Genomic DNA, 22815 nt, shown 5'->3' with positions numbered 1-22815 from the left:
ATAAAGACATCTTGTCCTTCTTTTATTTCCTGAGGAGCACATTTTCTCTCTATCTATATTATAGAAAAACCACCCAAAACATTAATATGGAGTACTACCTTTTTTGGGTTATCTCTACAGCTCTGAGGAATGACCTTTTCCTTTCTTTCACAGATTTTGGCCTCTTCACAGATTAGGTAGTTTGTGAACGCAATCCACATCAATATTAGCAAGTGACTATTAAAAAGCCAAAATCATAAAAGCAATTTTCAGAAAGAAACCTTGTATACAGATTAAACTCTTTAAAGGCAGCCTTGGCAGGATTTCTTCTGTCAACTCACTGTTTCAAAGCTTCTCAAATCATGCTTTAGCTGTTCTGCTCTGCTTTCAAGGGTACAAATGATGCCTAGTTTGCATTAGTCAAGTCACAAAAGAAAGCTAGGAAAACCTGGATTGACATAACATGCTAGCAGCAAGAGCTGTTAAGCTGTAAAGAAATAACATCCTTGTTTGTTCTCTAAACCAAGTTCATCTTGGCACAGAAATTTAACATCAGCGACAGTTCATCTCACTATCGATGAAAGGAGAATTTTGTCTTTCTGCATACCAGTAGTATCATTATCTGGGATCAGAATACCTTTGGATTTGAAGCTCTTATGCACTCCCTTCACATCTAGAAGTCAAACTTTTCTTTCTGATCCAGAAATTAAAATGCCTTCCCCTTAGTGTGTTTGTATTTACCTATTTAGAATGTGGATGAAGCATCTTCTTGCTATTGTAAACAAATCAACCACATTTTCTTAGAATTCCCCCCCAACACACAATCTCAAGTACAGTTAGAAAAGGTGTTAATTATAGGCAGTGAGGTGAAGATATTAGTACAATTAGTATTGCCCATGTTTGTTTTATGCTCCAGTATATCTTGTCACAAATGGCTGACATAGAGAAGGTAAAAATTTCACCAATGATTCCTTCTCTCTCTTAAAGCAAGAGAAGATTTTCCCCCGAAATGAAGAATTTCTTAAACATCAGCCAAAATGAAGCATCCATTTTGAACACACCTGTATATCACATGCCAGAACACATGTATTAATGTCATTTTTAATCTTATGACTTTTAAAGGGGAATCTCCAAATCCATTAAAATTATGAATGAAAGCAGCAAACTACACAGGCCTCACACCCATGGTCAAAGTTTAGGTGACATGGCCAGACAATGGTAAGATGAAGTCACAAACTCCACACAGAACAAATCCCAGTAATCTCTGCCAATCTGATTTAGGAAAATTTTTCTTCTGGCCCCTAAACTGGATGGCTTGCATAACCCTAGGTGTTCAAACACAACACACAAGAAAATCTGAGCAGTACCACTAAGTGCAGACTGCTAAACATCCTATCACTGAATGCAACCAGCCTTTTTATGTAACAGAGGACAGTAAAAATTATTACACGGCAAAACACACCAAAATTTCCAAAGACCAAGTTAAAAAAACATCCTGCACTACATTTTGCTTTGTATGATACAATTGCCTTTATGAAAGCCAACATAATCTTTACTCTCCAACAACCAATCAAGCATCTGGCAAATTTAAAAACAACTTTCAATTTATCATCCTTAGGAGACTTAGTCTGCATTTAAAATTTTTTTCCAATGCATATTTCCTTCTGAAGAAAATTAATGTTTCCTGAACTGACATTATAATTATCATGCACCTTGCAACAATTAAATGAAAATTATATGCCTTAGTTTCATTTTTAAAACAGATGAAAATTTACTCATAAAATTACATACCAGCTAAGGTTAAGTTTAAAAATCATATAGATGCAAGACCTCTGAAATTGTTTAAATACCCACACATCATGATGCAACTCTGGCATAAAATGTGTCTTATTGTTAAGTGGAAGTTGATACAGTTCTGGGATCAAGTCAGATGGTATTGGACTCAGAAACAGGTCTGTATGCTTCACAACACTGCCTAACACTGAAACCTTCCATTAGTGATCTCCCTCCCCATCTCTAGTAATTACACTGGTATAATCCAGATACAGTACATCCCAAAAAAACTTCAGCAGTGTTTTTATGACATATTAGGACAGAATTAATAACAACAATACTTTGTTTATTTTGCTTATTTCTACTCCAGGCTATTTCCAACCCAGAATGAGAATCATTGCGTTCGGGGAGTGCAAAGCAAGTGCTCCAGCAGCTACAGCAAAGTGAGATTCAGAAGTGATTCACATTTTACAGTGCATTTTGCCACTGAAAACTCTGACAGTTAAAGTGGAAGAAATATTCTTAAAGATCCTTAAAACAAATCTGCAAATCTTCTGGATTATGAAGTGCTTCTACAGCAGACAACAGCTCTGTCATATACACAAAAATGCTAACAATCTCTGTTCAAAGGGAATGGTGGGCCTTTGACAGAAATTAAATAACCTGCAAAAGTCCATGTTCTCAGTGATGTCCATGGAGGAAAAGGATGGTGAGGGGAAAATGGCATCTGCAAAGCCCTGAATTTGTTGTTGCATCAGTTGTGCCAGGCACAGATATATTCAGTGCCCATGCAAATTGAAGACCTGAATGTTTGGACAGGCAAATAAACTGCCTTGGACAGCACAGACCCCTTTGTAGGCAGTGGTGCTACATGGCAGGGCCCCCACAGCCTTGGTCTCACAGCCAGCAGGGAAGGGCCAGAGAAGAGACATGACAGGGCTGAGAAAGCTGCAGCACCGCAGTCACCCCTCACATAAGCTTTGAAAAGTGAGTACACAAAATGTATTTTATGGTGGAAAACCCCAGACATGGCTATAGTCAATGCCACATTTTACTACCACCTTTGTGTGGCTTGTTTGATCTCCCTTCTGTATGATTAAAACACATTACATGGAAATGTACTTACATGCACATACATGTAAGCATAATCACATAAGTTTTATCATGAAGACTTTGAAAGTTTCTACTTATCTGGAACACAAGTTTAACTCATCTTAGGTCATGGATAATGGTGTGGTACTAGCCTGACGTTGTGGGAAATTCTTGGATCATGTGGTGATTAAAAGCCTTTACAGAATTCAATTTTTTTTCTTCCACTATGGATGTCTGTAAGTTACTCTGGTCTCTTGTAGCTGTAAAGAGGCAGTGCTGTTGCTTCTGCTTTTTCAGTGTGGCACTCCAGAATCTGACCAACAAAAGTATCCAGACTACACCAGCAGTGCGGAAGTTTTAAAAGTCCAACATTTGTCAAACCATTTGTTATTTAATTTTTCAAATTTCTCCTCCATACAGGTTTCTTCTTGTCTAAGTTTATCTCATCTTTCCTTATTTTTCTACATTTTAGTACAGTGGGAAAAAATGCATTTTTAGATTGAAAATAGAAATATTCCTAAAATATTTTTCAATGTTTTATGAAAGGATTATAAATATGAAAATTTGAAGCCAAATTCACACTTTTGGCAACTGAAAGGTCTCAACATACTATTTATTCACGCCTGTCTTCTACCCTGTCCTCCAGCGATATCCAGTTTATTCAGGTTCAGTGCTAAGTGTTCCTCTCAACCTAGTATTAAGAGATTTTTCAATTGTTTACCTGAAATAGGTACCAATAGGAGGTTTAGATAGATAAGAAATGCAATAGAGGAGATGCTATCATCAACTCTCATGTTTATGGCAGGCAACGCTCCTATACATTAAACCAATGTCCACAGAGGAACGTGCTTGTTTAAAATTGCACACTTTTCAGCAGCATTCTATACCATAAGAACATGTACTAAAGGCTGGTTTCTGATCCCTGGTCTCCATGTAGAGCCACATTCATACTTGTTGGAGCTCCTATTGAAGTGTATGAAAACTGCTGTTGATTTCCACATGAATGAGACCTGAAGAATCTAACATAATACTCCTTGCAGAAGGCTTGCACTGTGAGGAAGAAACTAGAATCCTTCAGATAAATCATGACAATAAACCACAGACACTAGCTAAAATTATACTAACTGGAAAAGTACATAGTGTCTCTCTGCGCTCATGCCTCTTTTACATCAGGATCCACTTTAGGCTTTTATATAGGAAATCAAGGAGTGCACTGGAAATGGGAGGTTCAGACTTCACCCATTAAGTGTGCACATACCCGAGTCTGAAACACATTCAGGAACAGGCTGGCACATTCCACATGTGAAAACATGCCATGATGCAAGCCTGCTGCATCGCCATTGGTGCAAGATTCCCTGGCCAGGTGTCATCTCCTACCGTTTTCAGGAGAATCACTGCCACATGGCAGCAAACACAGAGAGGCTTTTGGGGTGCCGAGTCAGACAAGCAGGAGGCTACCCTGAAGTAAACAAGGCACGAGTGTCGCTCTTCACATAGAGGTTCTGGCCCGAAGATCAGCTTAAAGTTTTATTTGGGACTTTAGTCTTAGCTACATGTTAAGGGCTTCAAAGATATCGAACAGTGCAAGACACTCAGCGACTTTCAGCCACACACTACTTTCTACTGTTACTTTCCTATTGCATCTTTGTGAGTGTGAGGCAGACTAGAAATGCTCGATGTTCTCAAGTCTTACACATCCAGAACAGCCTGAATAACTTTTTTTTTTTTCTTAAACCAGGCTAGAATAATCCAATATGAGGAGTAATTCAGTTACACTGAAGTCTCTTCTTTGCAATGATGAATGTGGGTAGTAAAACTAGAAATGAAAATTAAGCTCAGCCATAAGAAATAGATATAAATGTATATAAATCTGGAACTTCAGTTTTCAGTATTAGAGTTATATTAACTGACCTGTGAGTTTTTCCAGAACATCAAATCCATGTTTCAGAGCAATGATATCAAGAAAAGAGACCGTGCCATCTTCAAACCTAAAGAATGGAATGAATGAGCACAGTAAACAAAACATGCAGCTATGGTACAGACTTTAAGTCTATTTTAAGAGTTACTATTTTATATTCAGTGACTCTAAGTTGCAGAGTGGGAACTCTTCCCTTAGGGATTCATTTTCCAGTCTTGTAGTGTCCTGCGAAGAAAAAATATGTTCTTCAAAGATATAGAGGTTCATATGAACAGTTGCTTGCGCACAGAAAGTTATAATTTCCCCCTGAATGGGCTACTTGTGGGGTTTTGATTTTTAAAGTAATGGTTAACAGTTATGTCTTCTGTGTGCTCTTCCTGGAAATTAATTTGTAACTGACCTGTAACAAGAGCACTATACAAGAATCGGGGAAAAGTTGCATTCCCTACCATCATCTTTTAAAGGAAACACCAAATGGAAGCAAAACTGTCAGATTTTATGAACTACTGCAGTCACAGTTCAAGAGAAGAAGGTGCAGCTACAAGGAGAGATTGTATTCAGGAAGTGGTGCACAAGAGCATTCAAGGGATCAGAAGGGAGCTCCAAGTATCAAAATATATTCCATTTAGCCTTTGTGTGCACCACAGTCCACGAGAAGTTTTAAAGAGTGACCATTCATCTTGCATCACCACAAAGAACACAGAATAATGAAGACAACTGATCAAGTCGGAACTGTAAGGAGCTCAATACCATGTAAGACTGAACCTGAGATCACAGTAAGTCTGTAAGAAGGAAGGAGTTGTCTCCAAAATTGTAACAGTTAATGGTTGGAAGTGAGTCCAACAAGAACAGCCCCAAACCTCATGGTTCAAGTTTAATTTTAAACTCTGACCATGAAGAGTTCACAGGGTCTCTTTCACAGGGACCTGGTGTTCCTTGTGCCTTTCTCAGAAAGGTCTGATGATATCCACATTGAAGAACGACTGGACAAGATAGAACAAAACAGAGGCACTCTTGAATAAAACAGTTTACATACACATTTTAGACCAGAAAACAGGGGATTATTTTTTCTTTTAATGCATAATTTTTCATAATGCATATTAAAAGCTTTTCGCAACACAATTAATTATATATTGTGAAAAGGGTAAAAGATGAAAAATTCAAAATTCAGAAAGTCAAAATTCAGAATTCAAAAGCTTTTTCTTTACTAAAATAAACTTCAATAGAATAGCATAACAGCTTTCACTTCCACCGTAATTTTTCCTATTTCGATTTTATTTTTCTGTAGTTATCAAATAGTTTAAACACTGCAAGTGATAACATCAGGTGAAAGATATCTAAAGCTTCCAAAATATTTGGTTAAAAAGTTCACACCAAAAGAAAATGTAATAGTATTGTGTATATCTGATAATATGTTCAGCTGTGATGAAAGAAAACAGATAGACACATCAAATAATTATAAACCAAGTGATAAGAGAAAAGTGGTGGGCTGCTACAGGGATGAATGGCACAAGAGAGACAACTCCTGTTCACATATTTTAATATAGCATAGGCCAAAGAATCCATCCTAGGAATTTTTCAATCTTGCCTACCAACAATAAACAAGTGCTCCTGAACTTCAAGGAAGAAATCTCACAGATTGCCAGTGATAAAATGTAAAATGACCACTTGTGATGAAAGAGACCTACCACCAGGAATATTTTTACAGAGACCTGTGGACCAGGGAGGGAAGCATTACTCTATCCAAAAAGCCATAAAAAACGTGGAAGGAGGAGGAAGAAAAGATACAGCAGAGGCTAACAGTTGATTTGAAGTTAAATAAAGAAAAACATTAAAAACTTGCACTGGTTGCCAGGAAACATCACAGTGGTCCCACAAGTCTGCCAGCAGAGATTACAGAGAGGATCATGAGGGAGAATTGACCTGCCTGCTCCGTTAGTTGCAATGGCCAGCAAAGCAAATAAAACAATAGGAACTAGACCAGAGCAGAGACACTGGCGCTGAGCCCATCAAGAAGACTACACAATCCTCAACAACCTTATCAGTATCAAAGTAGAAGAGCTCTTGAAAGGGCAACAAAGGTGCCAGCCTAGATTGTCAAAGACCTCCAAATCTTACCTATAGTAAAAGGGAAGGCAAAAATTGTATTTCTGTTCATTAGATATGATTATTAACTAAGCAGACAACTACAGTACATCCATTGCTACACAATAGGAGAGATGTATGAACCATGTCACTCCTTTGAGATCTTAAAGATTTTTATGGAAATAGTTGAGAGCTTAGGAATCACTTTCCATTTAAAAAAAAAAAAACAAAACAACAAACCAAAACCAAACAAAAACCACAATAAAAAAAAAAAAAAACCAAAGACAAACAAACAAACAAACAAACCACCAAAAAGAAAAAAAGCAAGCAAACACAGCTCTGGGGGTTTGGTCAAACCTTATGCTCCAGAACAGCACAACTGTTCTGGCAGTATATGCATCCTGCATTGTTTTGGCAGACTCATGTTATTTAGTCTTTCTCTATCAGAAAAAAAATGCCTCCTTGGAGCTCCATTGCAATAACCAGAAGCCACAAAAGAATTGAAAATAATGCTAAAAATATTTGCTCAAAGATATGGGCACGTCTCTCTTTCTACAATTGAGACATGGACTATTTCACAACATTCCTCTTGTATTTTGTTTGTTCATATGGCCCCTTCTTTTCATATATTACCAGTTTTCCATTTCTGATTAAAAAAGTATGAATATTTCTTATTCCTATAATAAGTATATATTAAATATAATATATATAATATTCCCAGTGACTTGACTCTCACATATTGCTGATGAGCAACTTCATGTCAAAATTTTCAGGAATCATCTATAAATTCTGATATTTAGCAAATTAAGCCTTAAGTGTTATAGCAATAGTGCCATGGCAAAACATGATGCTAAAGGCAGCTATTCCCTTCTTGTGACACAAAGAGCTGTCAGAATATTTAACCGTATTTAAGACTGGAAACAGACATGCTTCTTGCACTGCAAAACATTGGTTTCAATGGTTACTTTTCTGTTTGGTGCAATTGATACTTCAAATAAACTGTTTCCCCACTCTATGGCAGTCTCAGTGTTAGAATAATCAGTTTAGGATGATGTTCATTTGAATGCTGGTCTAGAAGCCATTTCCTGTAGTAATCAAGGTTTTACAGCTGATGATGTATAAAGGATACTTACGAAAGCTAATACTGCAGAATACCAACCCAAGAAACAAGAAGCTTACCTCTCTTATCTAGATCTTATTATAATTGATCTCACTTAATCACGTCTGGGATAAGCTCAATTGCTTAGCTGATTGTGTTTGTGAAATGCTAATAGCATTTCACATCAAATTGCTATCAGACAAACTGGTTAAACAACTCATGGTATAGCAAAAAACAGAGCAGCCTGCCTAAAATCTATCAAGGAGTTATGATGCTGATGAGCTGCTCTCCTTTTCCAAGTCACACAGGACTTCGGCTTCTAGAAGCAAAAATTTTTGAGTCACAAAAGAAAACTATTGCTTTACAGAGAGCAGTCCTGCCTTTAGGATCTTACTAGGGATGGAGATAGGTTTGTCTTTCCTTGAATTCTTGTTCAACTGCTTGATGTGACACTTCTCTGTTAAACTTCTGCATAGAAATGCTATTTTCTAAAGTCATCATCCCAGACTGCAGGACAACTGAAACATGAAAGGAAATGGTGATATCTTGGCTAGATTAAAGTCATCCTCTTCTTAGCCAGGTAACCTTTATATGGAAATATGATGACAAAAATCTTGGCCTGGACAGATGTGATTGGAAATAAAGTGCCTAGGATCTATAAAAACAACTCATGTTTAAAGAGAGGACTTAGAGCTAAAATTGGTGGAAGGCAAAAATATTACCCTGGTGTTGGACAGCACTGACTTAAGTCAGGAGCCCAGAAAGACCCTCAAGACCAATCAACCAATGCTGAGGTGGTGAAATACCTTGCATAACATAAGCTATTCAGCTATTCTGTATATGGAAAGTGTACAAGATATGGTTTTTAGGTTTTTGGGAGGGAGTACCTGCTGCTAGATTCTGGGAAGGCTGAATTGCTAGCAGGCAGATGAGTGGTTCAGTTGTTTGGGTGCGTTTTTTGTTTGGTTTTTTTTCCAATTCATTTGTCCAGATAAAGTAAATACAGGCACAGAGCCACTGTGCATAGAATCACAGAATCATAGAATACCATGTTTGAGGGAACCTCAAGAATCATCTGGTCTAAGTTTTCTGGGCAAAAGCATAGTCTAGACAAGATGGCCCAACACCCTGTCCATCTGAATCTTTAAAGCAGGCAATGCTGGGGAATCTACCACTTCCCTGGGGTGATTATTCCAATGGCTGATTGCTTTCATTCTGAAAAATCTTCCTCTTGTGTCCAATCAGAATCTCCCCAGGATTAACTTGTACCCATTATGCCTCTTCTTTTCCATGTGAATCCTTGTAAAAAGAATCTCCACCCTTGTAGACACCCTTCAAATACTGGAATACGGTGATAAAGTTTCCCTTTAAAATCTAAAACTTTAGTCTTACTACTCACCTGCAGAATGCTCAGCAGGATCCCAAACTCCACAATATTGTAATCACTGGGGCCAAGGCTGTCACTAACTGAGATATTGCAAAGCACATTTTCTTGGTTTGTGTGTAGCAAATCCAGCTTCACTCCTAGCTGACACATCTAATATACTGTAGTGGGTTTCTGTGGCTGAGTTTTGGTAGCAGGGGAGCTATAGGGGTGTCTTCTGTTAGAAGCTGCTAGAAGCTTCCCCTGTCCCATGGAGCCAATGCCAGATGGCTCCAGGATGGACTTCCTGCTGCTGGCCACGACTGAGCCAATTAGGAGCAATAGCCTCTGTGATAACATATTTAAGAACACAAGAGTGTTGCACAGAAGAAATTCCAGCCAGGGAAGAGCAGAGTGAGAACATGTGAACAGCAATGCAGACACCAAGGTCAGTGCAGAAGGAGGGGCAGGAGGTGCTCCAGGTGCTGGAGCTGAGGTCCTGCAGCCCGTGGTGCAGACCATGGTGGGGAAGCTGTGCCCCTGCAGCCCATGGGGGACCATCGGGGTGCAAAGACCCCCGTGCAGCCCATGGAGGAGCCCATGCTGGAGCAGGCGGATGCATGAAGGAGGTTGTTACCTTGTGGGAGGTCCAAGATGGAGCAGGGTCCTGCCAGAGACCTGCAGCCTGTGGAGAGGGAAGCCCACCCTGGAGCAGGTTTTTCCTGGGTAGGACTTGTGGCCCTGTGGGGGACCCACATGGGTACAGCTCATTTGTGAAGGACTGCACCCCATGGAGAAGTGACCCACAGGACAGGAGTTTGGGAAGAACTGCTGCCCAAGGGATGGACTCATGCCGGAGAGGTCCATCAAGGACTGTCTCCCGTGGGAGGGACCCCACGGGAGCAGGGGAAGGACTCCTCTCCCTGAGCATTAGCAAAAACAACAACTGACCATAACCCCCATTCCCCGTCCCCCTGCACCGCTGTGTGGGAGGAGGGAGAACACGGAAGGAAGGAGGGTTGGGGGAAAGGTGTTTTTAAGACTGTTTTATTTCTCGCTCTTTGGCTCTTATCCTTTTAGCAATAAATATAAGTACTATCCTCACTTTGAGTCTGTTTTGCCCGTAAAGGTAATCAGTAAGTGACCTCTCCTAGCTCTTATCTCTACTCATGAATCCTTAGCTGTTTGTTTTTTTTCCCTCTCTCTCTTCTCTGTCCAGTTGCAGAGGGAGGGTGATAGAGCGGCCTTAGAGTTGGCCAGGGTCAACCCACTAGATATATGTATGAGAAAGTAGTCCTTCGCACATTCCAGACACTTGATAGATCATATGTGAGCTGCTGTATTGTTCTTCAATAACTGTTTGGGTAGCTGAAGTCACCCATTCTATTGATTTGGTTAAGTTTGCTTAAACTACACAGATACCGCTTCGTTGGACTTATCACCCTGGTTTGGAGGTCAGTAGCAGACGCCTACTGTAAGATCTTCCTTGGAGATGACACCTTTCATCTTGAGCCAGTCATTAGACAGAGCTTCCATCATCTGTAGTTGACTTCTATACTATGCAAGGTTCTCTTTAACTTAGAGTGTGACTCTTCCTCCTTTCCTGCCTGTCTTTCTGAAAGAGCCTATAACCATCTATCACAATGCTCCATGCATGCCAGTTGTCCCCCCATGTTTAAGTTATTCCTATGATATCATAACTTTCTGACTGGGTATGGAGCTCCAGTTCCTCCTGTTGGTTCCCTAGGCTGCATGCACTGATATATATACACTCGAGGGGGTTGGTGTTCTACTTCTCATCTTGGGAGGCAGCTAAGGAACTTCTGCACATGCGCAATTTGTGTCCATGACACAGCCCAGAGCACTGAAACTTTGATAAAAATCCCATCACAAGGTCAAAAATAATCCTGCTCATTTGAGAGCATTGCTGAGTCAATGCAAGTGCAATGAAGGAGGGTGGGGGAGAACATCACTGTCAGCCCACTGCCACTCTCCTTTACACTGGGGTAACAACTCCATTTAGGTCAAATGAACAGAAGTCATTCCTGAGATTCTAAAGCAGGTAAAAGAAAAACCAAATCCATAGAGAATGCATATTTCTTGAATAAGCTGCTTTTCTTTTCTTTTTCCTTTTTTTTAAAACACTCCTCAAGAGTGGAGCTGTCCTTTGAAGTGAGATGTTACATGAGTTCCTTTCATCTTTTCAATTCATTTATTTTCATCTAATTAAAAAGTACAACAATACAGAGAGGCTCTTGGTATGCATTTAAAAGTAGTTCATTCAGATACTATTTTTCAGCTCATAGAGATATTCCATATCGCTGCCACATGAAGCAACTGTCTTGGCAAATTCAATTTTTATATTTTATACATTTGCTTGTTTATTCTAAAGTGAAATTTTATGGAATGACAATAGCACCAAGGGTATACAGAGTCAATGTTATGGTTGTAGGAACAGACTGTTTTCAGTCATATTCATGTTCTTAGGTTAGTAATTGCCATCTCTGATATTAGCAGGGGAACAGATTTTAATTAGTCTCACTGCTTTCTAACATCAAAAACCAACATTTGCAAAAGGAGCTATATTTGTTCTGCTTTTCTTTAACTTAAAACATATCATTACTAGGCTACGAAACCTTTAGGGCCCTGTCCTGCTCTTTAGAACTTCTATCAGCTCTCCCTGAGACAAAGTCCTCAGGTACCTTTCCAGGGTGTTTATGTCTCTCCAGAGGACATGATCCCCTTGTCCAATTTTGTCTCCCACAGATGATACTCTGCAATTTTAGCAATTTGTTACTTGTCCATGTTAGTCACTTTCTTAACTGGGTGAAACCCTGGTCACATTAACACCAACAGCTGAACTTTAAGGGAGCATCTCTTAAGACTAAGCATTTTCCTGTGGGCTTTTTGATCCTCCACTAGTAAATTCTTTGGAACAGTACATGATCCACAGACCACTAACCTCAGATACACACATCATTTTGACTAAATGTCTTTGTTTCACACAGTGGATGCCAGTGAAGCAAGTAAATAAAATTAGGAGATAGCCTGTTGTAACAGACATATATGCTAACATAAAACTATCCTTTCATAATAATCTAACTTTTGTGCAATTGCCTGTACAGGAGCATGCTACAGTTAGCCAAGAGTTTAAATGGTAGGAGGGCAGTAATAAGTTACAGATCTCGGAATAACACACCTACTCTCACCACATCAGCAACTCCTTTCTACCTCTATTAGTGTTATATTACATGAGCATGAGCAATGATTGTTTCTCCTACAATGAAAGGAGATCCAGCGCCCTAAAAACTGCTTGTGGAGGAGAAAATTGAATTAATAAGTCAATCCATATTTATTTCTCCAATGTCCCTGTACATCTCTTCCATTATGTATTATTTGATGAACTTCTATTTGATCCTATGTATATCTATAATAATCTTCCCCTTTTGCACCAAAAAGATTAGCAATCCTTGAGTCTGTTACTCAAATTGGTCTGAATGACACATTCTGATTTTGCAGATTATCAGCTCCTCAGGACTCTGCCTTTTGGTAGGAATCACACGTCTTACAATATGCATCACAATTACTTTCAGCTATATGCAATTTTTAAATACAATTGGATTTCTTCTACTAATATAATTGTTACAATTAATAGTTTACAATATATCTAAAAAAAATATACAAGAGCTTTGCCTACAAACATTTAAATCACAAAACAATGAATGAGTTATATCTCAGGGATAACATACACACCCTATTCACCCCTACAAGGACCCTCTAAAGTAAAATAATAATAAAACTACTTTTTTGTTTCCTCACCAGAAGCCATTGGTCACAAAACAACCAATGCATTGCATGTCACTGGCCAAAGGTTCCCTTCCAAATTCACAAAATAGGCCAATATGTTTTCATTGCATTGCTATGGCAGTGGGGGAGAAACATAATAATCTTTCTCTTTTAAATTCCATCCTGAAAAGGGATATTTCCTTGAGGTATATTAAATTTAGGTCTTTAGGAACATGAGGATTGCTGGTTAACTGGTCCCAAAGAATAATATGTTCAACTATCAGCTAGTTAGCTTGCAATTTATACTCATTCATCTTAACTTGTAACTTATTAATGTCAACAAGAACTCCATTAAGGAGCAATTCAGTGTGAGCAAGTGTATTGCAAATGATTTCTGTATCTGTCTGAGTGTTTACCATTTATAATGCATTACACTCCCATGATTATAGATCAATAATTCAAATGTTCACACCTCTGCTTCCCATAGGAAGGCAATATCCTGATATAACCCCAAGTAATAGTTAAAGTGAGCAATTTGCAAAGTGTATTTGCATAAACTGTTCACTGATCAGTTATGAGTAGTGAATCATTCACAAAAATTCAAAACCCTTTCTTTGATTTTCTCCTTAAGAGGTAGAAGAGGATGAAAGACATTCTGGAAGTAAATTTTTCACATGCAAGAATCTGACCAGCTGTAATAATTTGTCCATGTTCAGTATAAACAGATTTATTTCCTCATGAAGATTGAGATGTCATCTTTCATCCTTAAACAGGTACATTTGGGGATAATGAATAACTTTGTAATGACCTGCTAAAGATTTAAATACAATTTAAAAATTGGCAGACAAAAAGGCTCCACTTGAACATGAATTCATTCTTAAAAATCTGCACCTAAAAATACCACTATCTAATGATGTGTGCCAGTGAGGCAGACCCAGATCAGTGACCTTAGGTAAAGTTAGCAGTAACGTATCCTCAGATGATGGAGAAAAATCCCTATGATTGCTTTCCAATGGGTGGTCTCCATTCTGTAGAAAGGTCTGTGCCTCAAAGCACGGGTTAGTGCAATGCATAAGCTTTATTTCCACTGCAGATAAAAGTGAATTCAGCAACCCTTCTGAGCACTTTATTTCCTCAGCTGGGGTGTGTGTGTGAAAAGACTTCTTTGACATCATCCAGAAAGCTTCTTTCTCTAGCAATAAAAATTCTTTCCAGATGTAATTTTCAGAGGAAATGTATACCCAAGACTAGCAGAATGCAATGGGAGCTGTGAATTAAGCCAGTCACATTAAACCAATCTGTGTTGAGCCACCATGTGGGGAAGATGTGCTCTTCCTTCATGGCAACCTGAAAATTAACTTAATGAACTCCAAATGTTGGTACTATCAGCAAGACAGAGGCTCAAAGTGTTCTCATGAACATGAGGTATCTTTACAGGCCAATTGTATGAGATTTAACAGGGCAAAGTGCCAGGTCCTTGGGTCACAACAACCCTAGGCAGTGCTACAAGATGGGGGACAGTGGTTGGAAAGCAGCCCAGCAGAAAAGGGAAGGAGCTGGGGTTGTTTAGCCTGAAGAAAAGGAGGTTCAGGGGGAGCCTTACTGGTCTCTACAACTCCCTGAAAGGAGGCTGTAGCCAGGTGGGGGTCAGTCTCTTCTCCCAAGTAACAAGCAACAGGACAAGGGCAAACAGATTCAAGTTGCACCAGAGGAGATTTAGACTGGCTATTAGGAAAAATTTCTTCATGGAATGGATTGTCAAGTATTGGCTCAGGCTGCTGCTGTGGTGGAGTCACCATCCTTGGAGGTATTTAAGAGATATGTAGATGTGGCACTGATCGACATGGTTCAGTGGTATACTTGGCAGTGCTGCATTACTGGTTGTACTCAACGATGTTAAAAATATTTTCCAACCTAAATGATTTTATGATTCTATGATAGTGATACCACAAAAAAATAAAAAGAAGTTGGAAGTAAAGGTTCTTAATAGAATTTTTTTTTCCTGGAAGGCAGGAAGTTAAAAAAGTAAAAAGAAATAGAGATTTTTTTCATCTTACTCCATAGCTGCTTATCCTAATAGCTTTCCAACTAAAAAGAAATATCTATATTTTTCTGATGCAGCTACAAAAAAATATAATTCAAAACTCAAACGGAAAAACCTTACTGTTTCTGCTCTATTCTCATGCTTGAAAAAAAAAAAATACATAAAAAGATCAGCTTCACTAAAGCAGGTGCATCCTGGTAATTAACTGGTTTACTGCAAAACCTATCAAGATAATTTTCCACTTTGGGACTATAATATGCAAATTTCTTCTAATGTTTTTCTTTCATTTTTCAGCATAGTTGTGAGGCTTTCTAAGACTTCACACTACCCTGTGAGGTCAACAAGTAGCATCTGGGTGACAAGGAAAGTTGAAGAAGTAAATAACTTTTCTTTCCAAGGACCAACTCTAACTGATTTTCCAACCATGGCTGGATATTGGGAGCTATGAAATCTCCAGAAAATTGAGCCCACAGTATTAATACTGAATTAGCAAGTATTCCTAACTTCTCACTTTAATAAGTAGTTTGCAGCTTATACTGCAGAAAGCCAACAACCCTTTCCATGTAACTGCGTCTCCTCTTCAACAGGAGTGCAGTGATAGAGACCCTGGGAATATCTTGTGTTCATGTTATAATCAATGGTACCTGCTTTAGCTTTCACAGGTGTCCTGGATCTGCATTGATAAGGTCAGTAACTGAAGGAAGTTCTGGAGGTCTTCCAGTTATCCAAATCCAGAAGAAAGGATCATCTTAACTAAATATTCCTTCAAGAACTCAGGAAAATTCTGGTATGTTACCCAGCATTGCTGATGCTTGAAGTAGGGAGCATAGGGAGATGATTCCAATCCCTGGCTTTGACAGAAGAGAGCATGAGGCAGGTAGCTGAGGAGACAGCAGGGTAAAGAAACAGCAGAAGTGTGAAATAAAAATAAAAGGCTTGCATAGAAATAAAAGGCTTAATATCCATAGAAGCATTTGTTATGTAAGTAATATCATCCCAGCTTTCATCCAAATAGAAAACAGGATAATGAGTGGGTGAAAAAAGCAGAGATGTTTATATGCTAAGACAAAATATGTGGGCTACAAAATGGAGGGATTAGAGCCTCTGTAGGACACTACCACATTAATATGTGGTAGAAAAACAATTATAAATAGAAAATGTGCTAAAGAAAACATATAAATGTAAGAGAGACACTGGTGAAGAAAACAGAAATGTTTTGAATTTGAATGTCTTTGGCAAGGTGCTCAAAATAAGAAGGACTAGTTGCTGAGATTCTGCTATAGGTTATGTAGGTATGAGGGGAAAAAAGCTGTCCAACAGATACTTTTCTATCACTCTCACAGGAATGAATGTTACCTTAAATTTTCTTCAAGCAAAACCAAGATAATGGAAATGGTTGAGTTCAATTATTACTTAATATCAGAGCCAAACCCAAAAAAACCTTCTACTGCAAAAATGGCTATTACAAACATTTATACAATACACAATGGACGACTGATAGAAATCCTGGTTAGAGGGATTACAAGTTTACATGGCACAGACACATAAGCAACCTCAAATGTGGTTTTGAATGTGACTGAGGCCAAATGAGACATTAATGAAGTTACTTTGTCAGGAAAACTGAACCAAAATCATCAGATATTTACATATAGAGGAGACTTAAAGTTACTTGAAGCTGAGATTCAAAAATGTATGGAATTTACATCCCAAAAGTATGAAAGAAATAAAGAAAATGAACTTTTAGAGAAAGCCTCCAGCAATAACATCCATTTAAAAAAACCCCTTACAAGAGATTTTAGCATTGTTTATGAAAGCTGACATGAAATCAGAAAAAGTACTGCTCAGGGAAGGAAGCTATTGTTGGAAAAATAGAAAGCACAGGGCTAAAGTGTCAGGAGCCAAGCCCTGACAAAACAAATCAAACTGAACAGCAAGCTATTCTTTATACAAAATCAAAAGAAAATATTAATGATATATAATAACATACAAATATAACAAAATAAAGACTATAAATAAAAAGTATTATGATCATTATTCAAGAAGAAAAGAGTTGAAAGAAAAGCCTGAATACTAACTGAGTACTCTGATTCAGATTTTAACAAGGACTGGTGAAAAACATAGGACAGGACAGGGTGACTCATGGCTGAAAGTATGTGGAAAGTGGGAAAACTGAAGGTATTGCAGCTGATGTGGAAACTCACTTCAAAGGTTTTAAGGGGCTTGAATACAGGCAGAGAGATGAACTATGGTCCAGAATTGCAAGAAACTGGCATGAAAAACTCCATAAGCCAAATAACACAGGCCAGTAAGCAAATTCGTCAAATCAGGAATGGAAAACAGAAATCACAATATTTCTAATGAAGAAAGGGAAACAGAGTGATCCAGAGAACAACAAAGCTGTTAGCTTGAACTCAGTGTTATGTACATCCTGAAAACAAGTTCTGAATGAAAGCACAATGAAATGAGTAAATAAACGCATGTTCAAAAGCCCGATGGATTTTGCCAATGGAAAATCAAACCCAGAGAGGCTGCCATTTTAGGGGTGCATTATTTTTCTAGGTAAAGGAAATGCAGAGCTAATTTATATGGATTTCAGTAAAACATTACTCTAGTGTCATATGAGAAACTATTACAGAACAAGAAATATTAGAACAGGTTACAGTAGGCTCAGCAATTGTGCTTAAAGGGAAACTATTAAGCTAAAAAAGGTTTGCCATTTAATTCCTCAGGCACTGCTTTTGGGACAAGTATCTCTTTTAGTAGTTTCACTAATGATCCTGGCATAAAAGGTAGGAATGTGAAGACAAAATAGGCTGCTGAAGGGAAATCTGGATATTGTCAGTGCCAAAGATGGGACTGTATATTGTGCGCAGTAAGAAACAGATAATGTTGAAAGCCCTAAAAACAGAAACAAGATTAAATGTATAATATGCTATAATGTATGATAAGTACATCATCATGCATAAGCCCTATTATGCACTTGGGGATTATTGACATTAACTTCTGCCATGAACTGGAGGACTGTCATCCGAAACATCAGATTTACCAGTCAATAAGCACGACAAATAGGAAATCATGCTAGGACTTACAGATAGAAAAATAGGAACACCATTAATAAAGATCTGATAAGATTTTCTGTGGTATACTGTAGATGATGATCAGAGGAAAGGAAAGGTTTTCAGAAAGTGTTCAGTTCAGTGAGGTATGGAAATTCATAGTTAAATAGAATTGCCAGGTAGGTCTAGAGATGGAAAAGGTACGTAATAACCAGGAAGTAAAAACAGCTACAGGACAAAATGCGGATAAATGACCAAACTGACCCCAAGGTAATACAGACTGCAAATTAGAAGTCTTTTGTCCATGCAAGATATGAGATTATAGAAACAGTTTCCAACAGGAGTATCAGGACCAAACCAAAACCAACATATTCTCCTTCCCCTGTGCCAAAGTTGTGCCACTCATTCTGCACACAATCTCAGTATAAACAGAGGTTTATACAGTGTGGGTGTCTTTGACAGCAAATAGGATGATTGCATGACCCAGAAGGTTTTTGCCCCTCCTAAGGATCCAGTAAATGAATATGTCAAAATATCAACTGCTCTTACTTTCTGAAACTGCATATGAAAATAACATAAATACACAAGTTTATAACCTTGTGAACCTCTGAAAACCCTGCAGTCATACCTTTTGATTTTCCTCTGATCGAGTCAGTTCCATTTGACACGCAATTAAGGTGACACTGTCTTGCTCAGCATCAGTTGTATTAAGAACTTACTGAGACACGAGCAAAAGAAATGTACTTATTGACAGTTTTTTTTTTCTCATAAATTTCCATGCATATTCTACCAGCCTGACAGTATGGGATATTGACTAGTTCCATGTGCTTCCAGTAAGGAGGGTCTCTGGTGATGGTGGTGAGGAATAAATAGATACTTTTATTTAGATGAATTGTCACAGAAGTAAAAGGTGATCTTGAGAGCTGTATGATTTACACAGTAAACATAGAAATACCCACCTCCATTAACTCTTTTTCTAACGTGAGCACAGAAAATCTCTCTGCCTCAATCATACCAGACATAAAAGAATCATTAAGAAAGAAAGACTGTACTCTGACATTATAATACAAAATGCTCATTTGAAAAACTCAACATGCACCAATACTGTAAGTCATCTATTCCCTCTTGTCAATAAAAGCACTTTTAAAATTCAGCTCTCGATGAGTCTGTAATCCTCCTGGATGAAAATATATTGAGTTTTTTGTAAATGCTACAGAGAGCATACCAGTAAGTATAACACAAAATGATTGCATGCAAGTTTCATTGAATTGCATTCCCCCACCACAGAAAACTAACCATGTTTTCTGTAAAAAGCCCACTGGGGCAGACTTTCTCATGGTTTATTTACCAACAAAAGACTAACCAGGACTGAAATGAAGCTACTTGCTCTCCCACTTGATGTTTCAGGTGCATTCTAGAGATATTCCAGGTACATGCAGCCAGGTAACTGATGTTTGTAAAATAATAGGCAGTGAAGATATCGGCTATGAGTAGAAATATCCAATAGGAAAACCCGGCGACATCACTTCAAATAAAGTATTTTCTATTTAGACTTGTTAACTACTAGAGAGAATTAAATATGGCAGAAAGCAAGTAGCTTTGCATGCAGGGAACTCGTAATATACAGAGGAAAAATAATGACATTTGAAAAAGTATGCTTCGTATACTGCACAAATAATTAAATACTTTGCAAAAACAGAATCCTAGGAAGATAGCAAAGAAAGCAAAAAGGGAATTCACCTTTACTGAATTGTCATAAGCTCTGGCTCAGCCAATAGGGTGCTGTGGTGGTGTACCACAGTGCAATGCTGAGCAGCACACAGCATTGCTGCCCAAAGGAAAAGAGTTTGCACTAACAGAATAGAAGCTCCACAACAACAGAAAGTTTCCCAATGGAAAACGAACATGAATTTGGATAGAAAAGATACGTGGAGTTGTCATTTGTAAATACCATATACAATTTTTAGGGAAATAAAGGAAGCATAGTAGTATGAAAGCCAAAATACCACCCTTACAGTATTTTGGTGGTCAGAGGGCTCCATGATTTTAAATTTAGTTCAATACTAGTCTTCTACGTAAGAGAACAGAAATCTGGAATGTCATACAGCATTGTCACATCCCACCTTAAAATGACACAACCAGCAGATCACTGACAAGTTTTGCCTTCAAAACAATTATTCACATAATGAATTCCAAATGTATTTCAGATATTTCATCTCCTCGTATATGTAGAAAACTCCATATAAAAATCTAATAAGACTGTCAGGCTATTCAGTATTTTGATATATCAGCTGTGCTTTTGGAAGACTTCTTTTCTCCACCCTCCCTTCCCCATATATGTTAATGTTTGCTTTAGTGGTTATAATTACTGAAGAAAATCCAGTTGGGATTAGATTTCAGTTATAATTAATGATGAATGTGTCAAAGTATTATGATGTTGTTTATCACACTGCTTGCAATGTAATTTAGTGCAATAATACTAAGACTTGCTATGTGACAGTTATTTAGCATTTAAGTCTTCTTAAGATGCTCTGCAGAGTATCTTGAATGTTAACTATGGAAAGATTATTTTATACAAAAGCAGCTTCAGGCAAAATGTAACGACAACTTGCTAGAGCCCAGCAGAAGCTCTTAAATCTTATGTCATCTACAAGCTGAAAGATAATAATTAAATAATCTAGACATGTTGTACAGCTAACAAGAAATCCAAAGGATAAAATTAAAAATTGACATTAATAGGGCAGCTTAACCATATGAGGAAAAAAACGTTTTTTGTTCTTTCTGATACAATTTCTGAAGAGATATCTTTCTTTTCATGTGTACATACACACAAAAGATTGAAACCTAAGATCCTGGGGGAAAAAAAAGAAATAATAACTTTGGATGCCATAGACAGACAGTTCAGGGTATTTTAAGGTAAGTCTTTGCTGTCCTAGTTTGTTGTGGGGTTTTTGGTGTTTTGTTTTTTTTTTTTTTCTTCCTTCTTTGTACCCACTAAATTAATTTTCTTTTCACCTCAGAGATAGTCCTAAGAATTTTCTACTGTCAGAAGTCCCCACTGTGCATTTACTTGTATGCTTGTAAATCCTGCTGCTGAACTTGGGCCTTTCTCTGCAATGAATGTGCAAGTTGCCCTGAGGAGCTGTGTCCCAGTGCAGCACAGAGCTGCTGTACATGACCTCAGATCTGAAAGGAAAGTAGTGGTTTTATACGTATTACCCGGGATGACTAAACAAAGATAAGTGATTGCTACGTGTCTTTACCAGGAAAATATCAGGTATGGTGGGAAATAACAAAGAATAGGTTCATTATTTTTGTAGTTAGCGTGGCTAAAATGAAAGGGTTTTAATGTTTAGTCTCAGTCTAGATGCAAGGTCCAATTTAATGAAAATTATACACATATACGGAAAATCAGTTCACTTGGGGGTATAGTTTTTCAAGTTGTGACTTGCTGAAAAGTCATATAGAGAGTTCAAAATTCATGATGGTATTTATTTTGTTGTGATTTCTCACTGTGCTAAGAAGAGAGTTTAGGCATGTAGGCTGAGGAAGAGCACCATGCTGCTTGCTTCTGCTTATAGCACCCATGTCCACAGATGGAGAGGGTGCTTGAGGGTTTTTCTGGAGATACTGGCAGGTCCATACACTGCTGGCTTACACCATGAGATGTCCTCGAAGAGTACTGGTGCTTATACTGAAGTTCACTGTCCTTTAGATCTTGCACTTTCCCTTGGTCTAATAGGTGCCACCTGTTATGTTGCTTCTACTTGCAGTTTTTCCTCCAAAAGATTGAAGCTACTACTTCTAATTAATGAAAAATAATATTAAAAGTTAAGGTTTTCATTAAAGGTATGGGAGTCGACTTGCTTTTGGGCAGATACACAGCACTTTGCTCAGTTTATGACCAAGTTAAATCCCTGCAAATCATACACTGATGTGAAGAACTGTGACTTGAGTAATTTCAGATTTCTTTCCTATATACCTGCGAGATGTAAGTCATCAGTTTTTATCCTGATTAGAGTAAATTGGACACTTTCCAAGCAATTTTCACAAGGACCTGCTCAGGAACATGTTCAACCATTCAACTCAGCCAGCTACCTTGAGCCATGCTGCACAGTTGGTCAGCTCAGTGCTGCTAACCACAGCGAGCAGGTTATCACTTAATACCTCGTGTCCTTCCATGGACATTTTTCCCATAAAGAGATGATAATGAGATTCAAGTAGTGTACATTAACCTAAATGCAAATGTAAGTTTATCTTCGTTGACATGTTCTTCTCAGTCACTATTTAAAACCAAATCGTAGTGCAGCTCTGACTGACCTTTTTGCAGTGTCCATATACAAAAAATAAATACTGCTCTCCTGCTTTACAAAGGTGAGTTGGACCATAAGTAGAAAAGATCTGTAGTTCCCATTTTAAGATACCATGGGTTCTGTTTTCAAGTGCTGGGAGTAGCTGTTGTTCAGCCAGCTAACATCAGTGTTGGATTTCAGAGTTTAACACAGGATGAGGAAATAAAATTTGTGACCTGTTTCAAAAACTGTGTTAATCATCAAAGATACATATCCTATATTAAAACAAATAACAATTTTATGGAACTTGAAAAATATAGATGATCCA

General features: G+C 38.0%; 1 protein-coding gene across 4 annotated transcripts in view; it reads right to left on the bottom strand.

Moving 5' to 3' along the window:
- The window catches only part of MOCOS (molybdenum cofactor sulfurase), a 214560-nt gene that overhangs the window by 88308 nt on the left and 103437 nt on the right, over positions 1-22815 (bottom strand). For all 4 annotated transcript variants that reach the window (XR_007630146.1, XR_007630147.1, XM_050326370.1 and 1 more), the window contains exon 5: positions 4756-4832. Coding sequence is in view for 2 of the 4 variants with exons in the window: in XM_050326370.1 (XP_050182327.1) it covers positions 4756-4832 (77 nt within the window). In the remaining 2 variants the exon portion in view is untranslated. The remainder of the gene's footprint in view (positions 1-4755; positions 4833-22815) is intronic.

This window comes from Myiozetetes cayanensis, unplaced genomic scaffold (assembly GCF_022539395.1).
Source record: "Myiozetetes cayanensis isolate MyiCay16 unplaced genomic scaffold, myiCay2020 scf1, whole genome shotgun sequence".
In the NCBI taxonomy this organism is placed as follows: Eukaryota; Metazoa; Chordata; class Aves; order Passeriformes; family Tyrannidae; genus Myiozetetes; species Myiozetetes cayanensis.
This window is presented reverse-complemented; position numbering and strand designations above follow the sequence as displayed.